The 9,060-nt window shown below is 45.6% G+C and overlaps 1 protein-coding gene across 1 annotated transcript; it reads right to left on the reverse strand.

Moving 5' to 3' along the window:
• Positions 1 to 228: 228 nt before the first annotated feature.
• On the reverse strand, positions 229 to 1,275 carry LOC147990525 (uncharacterized). The gene has a single exon (XM_087538268.1). The coding sequence runs from the start codon at positions 1,273 to 1,275 to the stop codon at positions 229 to 231; it is 1,047 nt and encodes a 348-aa protein (XP_087394394.1).
• Positions 1,276 to 9,060: the final 7,785 nt, after the last annotated feature.

The raw sequence follows: 9,060 nt of genomic DNA on the forward strand, positions 1-9,060 counted from the left end.
CATGAACTTATTTAGTTTAGCAAGCATAGGATCATTTATATCATCATCCTCATAACTATCCTCCGCATCAAGATACTCATCACTAGAAGTAGAAGGAGCGAAAAGAGGAGGATTTGATCGTGGGGTTACCTTGACCTTGTCAGGAGAGTGTTGGTCCTCTCCATCTTCTACCACGGCCTTTGCCATGAGACACTTGTGAGCGTTGCCCTTGTAATCCTTCATGTAGTTTTAGGTGACAACTTCACCACTCTTGTTGACTAGCCTCAATGTGTTTTGAGAATCTTGAGCAACTCCGGCAACACCACTAACATCATCCGGATCGGATTCTTCTTGAGCAACCATTGCTTTCCCATATCTCTTCATGAGCTTGGAGTTCAAAGGATTTGGCAACTTCTTCTTGGTAAAGGTCTTGGGAAACCTTGGTTTGTCTACTCTCTTCTCATACGGGCACTCGTTTGAGAAGTGGTTGGTTTCTTCACAGTTGTAGCATTTTCTTACTTTCTTCTTTTGAAATCTTCCCTTGAATTTTCCTGCGCTAAACTTCTTGACAAAGAGAGCCATGTCTTCATATGAAGGGCCCTCATCGGATTCAACCTCATCACCATCTTCTTCATCATCATCATCTTCTTCTTCTTCACTTTGCTCATCTTCACATGCATGCTTAGCCTTCAGTGCAAGATTGATCTTTGACGATGGAGTACCATGCATGGCAAGATGTTTTGTAGCATTTGCCTTTGACTCTTCAAATAGTTGGAAAGTGGATATGATGTCATCTGTAGTCATTTCCTTGAAGGCATGGTGTTGTCTTATGTCCCATACCATTTGATGGTGATATGGAGCCAGAGCATGAAGCAACTTGTCCACAAGGAATCGCTTAGTCATGTTGAATCCATCTTGTGTCTTGTCACACTCACACGACTCAATATCAGCTATGAGAGTCATGAGACGCTCAAGGAGTTGATTGGGAGTTTCACCTTTCTCCATACAAAAGTTTTGCAATTGCCCCTTGGCAATTTCATATTGAGCACTCCGGAGGGTGGAGGTACCGATCTTGGATCTTATAATACTTTCCCACAGTTCCTTGGCACTTGTGATGTGTATAAAAGGTCTCCTTTGCTTTTCAACCATACCTCTCCTTATACACATGGTTGCAGTGTCATTGAGATTCTTGTCATAAATTTCTCTTGGTGTAGGATTCTTTGGATCAACCACATGGTAACCATACTCCAAGATCTCCAGCATCTCATCATTTCCATATCGAAGATGATCCTGCATAGCAACTCTCCACAAAGAAAAATCGGAAGTGGCATCAAGTAAAGGAGGTTTGCCTTGAGGGTTATATTTAGGTTTCTAAACTTGGGGTCTTGCATAAAGCCAAGGAACACTGGAGTGTTCATTGCTAGGAGGTTGTTGACCAAGTGATGGAGTAGGCACATTTGGCCTCGAAGCCGCACCACCCGAAAGTGGTGCAAGCACCGTGGACAACGTGGCTATCCTCATTTGGACCAAGGCCTCGAGAGAAGCATCATGCTCCTCCTTTTGCTTAGCAAGGGCTCGTTCTAGATCCTCAGAAGTAAAGGTCTTTACTTCAGAAGAAGCCTCGCCTTTATCCTTCGGATCTACAACAAGGGGAGTCCCATCGGGGTTCATCTCGCTCTAGGGCGGTTAAGCCACAATAATAGAGCACGAGGCTCTGATACCAATTGAAAGGATCGAGATGGACCTAGAGGGGGGGAGTGAATAGGTACAATTACAAATTTTAATTGTTACCTAGCAATTTTAGGCACAAATGTGGAATATGAAAGTGAGCCTAACAATTGTAAGTGTAGTACTAAGTGCTAAGCAAGATAAATAAGTAATACAAGTAAGTAGACAGACAAACACAATAGATATAAGTAAGTGCTAGGAGACAAGTAACCACAAGTAGAGAGTTAGGGTTAGGAATAACCGCAACTCTGGGAGACGAGGATGTATGCCGATGTTCACTTCCTTGGAGGGAAGCTACGTCACCGTTAGAGAGGTGGATGTTACCACGAAGGCACACCAACGCCACGAAGGCTCACCCTATTCTCCCTTTGAGACAACACCACGAAGGAGTTTCTCAACCACTAGTGGTAGACCTTGGGGTGGTGTCCAAACCCTCACAAACTTTTTCCGGGGGTAATCACAAAGGTCGATTCCTCTCCGAAAGACTCCTACCGCCTAGGAGTCTCCAACCTCCAAGAGTAACAAGATTGAAGGGGAAAAGCTCAAGACTTGCTCAAATCACGAATTCCTTTGGTGCAACGAAGGAGAAGGAGTGGATCTATCACTTGATCAGACAACTTCTCTCGAAAGCTCTCAAATCCCTTGGGGATCTAAGATTTGGTGTGGAAGAGTGAGAGAGAGAGAGAGTGAAATGTGTTCTAGGGTTTGTTCAAAGTGAAATGGTCAACCCTCTCCCATGGAGGAGAAGGGCTATATATACTGTGAGTTCAAATATGGCCATTGTAGTGCAAGTGAACGGGCAGGAAAGACATCCGGGCTAGGGGCCGGACATCCGGCCTGGCAAGCCACTTGAAAAGCAAGGCAGAAACAAAGCAGGAAACAGAGGGGCTGGGCATCCGGGGGGTCAAGCCCGGACATCCGGTAGGTGGCCGAACATCCGGCGCGCAGCCCAGCATAAAAACGTTCTCTGGACAGCTATGCCCGGATATCCGGCAAGGAGGCCGGACAGCCGGCAAGCACTGGGAGCCTGGACATCCGGTAGGAGTACTACACAAAGTGCATTCTGGAATGGCCAGGCCCGGATATCCGGGGAGCAGCCCAGACATCCGGCACGAGGCCCGGACATCCGGCACTCCCAGAGACAGAATGATTCAAAGTTAAGAGGGGATAAAAAGAACTATGGAAAGGAGTATTTTTCACTCGAGCAAGTCTGTTACGAACCCAATCGATCCCCTCTTAATAGTGCGGGATCCTATACTCAAGGAAACAAAATGTAACATCATTTTAACACTTCATCCTTGAGAGAACCCACTTCGTATGCTCTTGATCCACACACAATCTGACGAACCAGGGACCAACACCTGAGATTCACTTGACAACCATTGTTAGTCCCCTACATGTAGATTGTCATTAACATCAAAACATAATATAAGGGCATGATTGCACTTTCAGGGGTATTGATCTTCTTCCCACTCAACTCCATTGGCATTGAACTTTCGTTCAAAACCAACACCTTGGTTCTTCCGATGCCTTCCTTGCTTGCGTACAATTTCCTCGAATTGCTTACTCCCGGCAAGGCTCTTGTAAACACCTTTCTCTATAATTCCCTTCAATAAGCTATTTTGTTGCTCAAGTGTAACTTGGCTAAGAGAATCATTAGTGGAATCAAGAGAACTACTAGAAGCAACAACATTGGATTTAGCATGATTATTGTTACTACTAGAGGAAGAATCTTTCTTGTTCTTGTTACTAGACTTGACTTGAGGTATGTAAGTGGATAAGAGTAAACGCTTGGCAATGTAAGAAGAACTTTTCTTGCGAAGATCATCATTGATTGTCTTCAAGAACTCATGCTCTTGCTCAAGGTTGAGCTTTTCAAAATGTAATTTCTCATGAGTCCTTAAAAGTTCTCGATGATCTCCTAAGATAGTTTCATGAGCTAACTTAAGAGTGTTTAGTTCTTTAGTTAGAGACTCCATCTTCTCCTTATCATTGTCATTTGTTTCATCTTGATTAGCATGATTAATTGACGTTTCATCATAGTATTCATCACTAGAGTTGTCAACAAGTAAATCATCATCACCTAACAAGTCTTCTTCATCACTATTGAAATCAACATACTCGGGCTGTGATACCTTTGGACCTTTGGCCATGAAGCATCTTCCAATTCCTTCATTTGGTGAATCAAATATGTCGTAGGAGTTGGTTGACATAAGTGCTAGACTAGCAACACCTTCATCTTGAGTATATTCGGAGTCGGAGTGATAGCTTCTCTCGGAGTGATTGTCAGAGTCAGAGCCGGATACCCATTCACCAACATGAGCTTGATGTATTCGTTTTGTGTAGCTCCTTGATGACTTGTCCTTTCTTTCCGAATCCTTGCTTCTCCGTGAGGGTCTTCATTCATAACGATCATCTCTACTCCTTCTTTCTCTAGGTGGTGATTCTTCTCTTCTACTTCTTCTTTTTGGAGAATCTGCTCTTCTTTTGTGGGGTGCCGTACACTCATTGGAATAGTGTTCGGGCCTTCCACAATTGTAGCAGTTTCGCTCTCGACTAGAAGATCTTTTGTCATTGTAGGACCTTGATTTGGAGCTTCTCTCTTTGCTTCTACTCTTGTAGAATTTGTTGAAGTTCTTCACCATTAAGCTCAATTCTTCATTGAAGGTTTGTTTCTCACTTGATGATGTGGGGGCTTCGCATGAGGCTTTGTAAGCACCACTTGATTTGTTGTGAAGTTCCTCCTTATCCTTGAGTGACATCTCATGAGCAACAATTCTTCCAATGACTTTCGTTGGCTTGAGATCTTTGTAATTGGGCATCATTTGAATCAATGTGCATACAGTATCATATTTTCTATCCAAGGCTCTTAGGATCTTCTTGATGATGAATCTGTCGGTCATCTCTTCACTTCCTAAGCCGGCAATCTCATTTGTGATAAGAGCAAGCCTAGAGTACATTTCAGCGACACCTTCACCATCCTTTGTTTTGAACTTGTCAAGTTGACTTTGAAGCACATCCAACTTGGATTCCTTGACGGAGTCGGTACCTTCATGCATGTTAATCAAAGTATCCCAAATTTCCTTTGCATTCTCAAGACGACTAATTTTGTTGAATTCTTCGGGGCACAATCCGTTGAAGAGGATATCACAAGCTTGAGCGTTGTATTGCAGCATTTTCAACTCTTCAGCGGTGGCTTCACAATTCGGTTCTCTCCCATCAAAGAATTCACCTTGCAAGCCAATACACATAATAGCCCAAACGGCGGGGTTATGTCCAAGAATATGCATTTTCATCTTATGCTTCCAACTAGCAAAATTAGTACCATCAAAGTAAGGACCTCTACGGTGATAATTTCCCTCGCTAGACGACATACTCTCCTAGGTTGTGAAACTAAGGCTATGACCACCAAAAGCTATGGAAATCAAAGCAAATGGAGATCAAAGCTTTGATACCACTTGTAGGATCAAAAGTATGTCTAGAGGGGGGGGGTGATTAGATTACTTGACCAATTAAAAATCTATCCTTTTCCCAATTTTAGTCTTTGGCAGATTTTAGCTATCTTAGCACAAGTCAAGAAATCTTAACAAAATTCAAGCAAGCATGCAAAGAGTCTATGAGCGGCAGAAAGTAAAGCATGCAACTTGCAAGAATGTAAAGGGAAGGGTTTGGAGAATTCAAACGCAATTGGAGACACGGATGTTTTTGTCGTGGTTCCGATAGGTGGTGCTATTGTACATCCACGTTGATGGAGACTTCAACCCACGAAGGGTAACAGTTGCGCGAGTCCACGGAGGGCTCCACCCACGAAGGGTCCACCAAGAAGCAACCTTGTCTATCCCATCATGGCCATCGCCCACGAAGGACTTGCCTCACTAGCGGTAGATCTTCACGAAGTAGGCGATCTCCTTGCCCTTACAAACTCCTTGGTTCAACTCGACAATCTTGTCGGAGGTTCCCAAGTGACACCTAGACAATCTAGGAGACACCACTCGCCAAGAAGTAACAAATGGTGTGTTGTTGATGAACTCCTTGCTCTTGTGCTTCAAATGATAGTCTCCCCAACACTCAACTCTCTCTCACATGATATGGATTTGGTGGAAAGAAGATTTGAGTGGAAAGCAACTTGGGGAAGGCTAGAGACAAGATTCATATGGTGGGAACGGAATATCTTGGCCTCAACACATGAGTAGGTGGTTCTCTCTCAGAAAATGTGTATTGGAAGTGTTGGTATGTTCTGATGGCTCTCTCCATGAATGAAGAGTGGGTGGAGGGGTATATATAGCCTCCACACAAAAACTAACCGTTACACACAATTTACCAATCTCGGTGAGACCGAATTGAGAAACTCGGTCGGACCGATTTAGCAAACCTAGTGACCGTTAGGATTTTCGGTGGGACTGAGATGCAACTCGGTAGGACCGATATGGTTAGGGTTAGGGCATAACGTAATCTCGATGTGACCGATTACACAAACTCGGTGGGACCGATTTTGGTAATAAGCTAACCAGAGAGTTGGTCAGGTAAACTCGGTGGGACCGATTTGCTCATTTCGGTGGGACCAAAATGTTACAAAAGGGAAACAGAGAGTTTACATTGCAATCTCGGTGGGACCGATCGCTCATCTCGGTAGGACCGAAACGTTATGAAGGGAAACAGAGAGACTACAACCCCATCTTGGTGTGACCGAGATCCCTATCGGTGAAACCGATTTGCCTAGGGTTTGTGGCAGTGGCTATGCCATATGAACTCGGTGGCGCCAGATAGAAATAATCGGTGGGGCCGATTTTGACTTTTGGTTTAGGTCATATGTGGATGTGGGAAGGTAGTTGAGGGTTTTGGAGCATATTACTAAGCACTATGAAGCAAGAACCTCATCAAGCAACACCTCATCCCTCCTTGATAGTATTGGCTTTTCCTATAGACTCAATGTGATCTTGGATCATAAAATATAAAATGTAGAGTCTTGAGCTTTGAGCTTGAGCCAATCTTTTTGTCCTTAGTATTTTGAGGGGTCCACTTTCCTCATCCATGCCATGCCATTCATTGAGCTTTTCCTGAAATATTAATCTTGGAATAATCTTAGCTCAATGAGCTATATGTTGTTAGGAATTACCAAAACCACCCAAGGATAGTTGCACTTTCACATATGGTGTCGTCTCAACAGATTTCGACGGAGCCCTATTTAAAGTGAATGCGGCGGTCTCTAAAGCATAACCCAAAATGATAGCGGTAGATCGGTAAGAGACATCATAGATCGCACCATATCCAATAGAGTGCGATTACGACGTTCGGACACACCATTACATTGGGGTGTTCTAGGTGACGTGTGTTGTGAAACAATTCCACATTTCCTTAAGTGCGTGCCAAACTCGTGACTCAAGTATTCTCCTCCACGATCTGATCATAATAACTTTATTTTCTTGTCATGTTGATTCTCTACCTCACTCTGAATTCCTTGAACTTCTCAAAGGTCTCAGACTTGTGTTTCATTAAGTAGACATACCCATATCTACTTAAGTCATCAGTGAGGGTGAGAACATAATGATAGCCACCGCGAGTGAGGGAGTCCTGGATTAGGGGGTATCCGGACAGCCGGATTATATCCTTTGGCCGGACTGTTGGACTATGAAGATACAAGATTGAAGACTCCGTCCCGTGTCCAGATGGGACTCTCCTTGGCGTGGAAGGCAAGCTTGGCAATATGGATATATAGATCTCCTTCCTTGTAACCGACTCTGTGTAATCCTAGCCCCCTCCGGTGTCTATATAAACCGGAGGGTTTAGTCCATAGGACCAACAACAACAATCATACCATAGGCTTGCTTCTAGGGTTTAGCCTCTTCGATCTCGTGGTAGATCAACTCTTGTACTACTCATATTATCAAGAACAATCAAGCAGGATGTAGGGTATTACCTCCATCAAGAGGGCCCGAACCAGGGTAAAACATCGTGTCCCCTGCCTCCTGTTACGATCCGCCTAGACGCACAGTTCGGGACCCCCTACCCGAGATCCGCCGGTTTTGAGACATTGGTGCTTTCATTGAGAGTCCCTCTTTGTCGTCATCATTATGCTTGATGGCTCCTTCGATCATCGATAGCGATACAGTCCAGGGCGAGACTTTTCTCCCCAGACAGATCTTTGTATTCAGCGGCTTCACACTGCGGGCCAACTCGCTTGGCCATCTGGAGCAGATCGAGAGTTACGCCCCTGGCCACCAGGTCAGGTTTGGAAGCTTAAACTACACGGCCAACATCCACGGAGACTTGATCTTTGATGGATTTGAGCCCCTGCCGAGTGCGCCGCACTGTCACGATGAGCATGATTTAGCTCTACCATCGGACAGTGTTCGGGAGACCGCACCGGCAACCGCTCCGACCCTCAATTCGGAGCCAATTGTGCCATCCATGGATGGGTAGATAGACCCCGCCACGAAGGCCGCATTCTCAGCGGCGATCGAGCCAAGTATCGACCTTACCCTTCATGAGAGCCTTGACGCCAAACTGCCGGATCCTTCCCCGGCCACGGACACCGAACCGCCTGCGCCCGTGCCTGGCGAATCCGACTGGGCGCCGATCATGGAGTTCACCTCCGTGGATATCTTTCAGCACTCGCCCTTCGGCGACATACTGAACTCATTAAGGTCTCTCTCCTTCTCAGGAGAGTCCTGGCCGAACTATGTCCGGCAGGATTGGGATGTGGATGACGAAGAAATTCGCCGCCCACCCACCACCCACTTTGTAGCCACCGTCGACAATTTGACCGACATGCTCGACTTCGACTCCGAAGACATCGACGGTATGGACGACGATGCAGGAGACGAACAGGAACCACTACCCACAGGGCACTGGACAACCACCTCATCATATGATATATATACATGGTGGATACACCCAAAGAAGGCAATGGCGACGGGACAACGGAGGATGACCCCTCCAAGAAGCAACCCAAGCGCCGACGATAGCAGCGCCACTCTAAGTCTCGCCAAAGCAAAAGCGGTGATACCGGCACATGAGATAATAGCACTCCGGATAGTGCCGAAGATAACGACAATCCCCTCCAGCGAGATTTAGAGCAGGAGGACGGAGAAGCCAGCCCTCCCGAGAGAGTGGTAGATGGAGAGGCGGAGGATGATAATTACATGCCTCCCTCCGAAGACGAGGCAAGCGTCGATGATAACGAATTTTTCGTGCCTAAGGATCCCGTCGAGCAAGAGCGCTTCAAGCGCCAGCTTATAGCCACGGCAAATAGCCTTAAGAAAAAGAAACAGCAGCTTCAAGCTGATCAAGATTTGCTAGCTGACAGATGAAATGAAGTCCTTGCGGCCGAGGAATATGAACTCGAACGCCCCT

Source organism: Triticum urartu, chromosome 1A, assembly GCF_056163025.1.
Source record: "Triticum urartu cultivar PI428250 chromosome 1A, HENAU_Tu73, whole genome shotgun sequence".
In the NCBI taxonomy this organism is placed as follows: Eukaryota; Viridiplantae; Streptophyta; class Magnoliopsida; order Poales; family Poaceae; genus Triticum; species Triticum urartu.

Bases quoted from the DNA above. Each gene is read 5' to 3' on its own strand.
- LOC147990525 (XM_087538268.1), bottom strand. From the start codon at position 1,275: ATGCAGGATCATCTTCGATATGGAAATGATGAGATGCTGGAGATCTTG.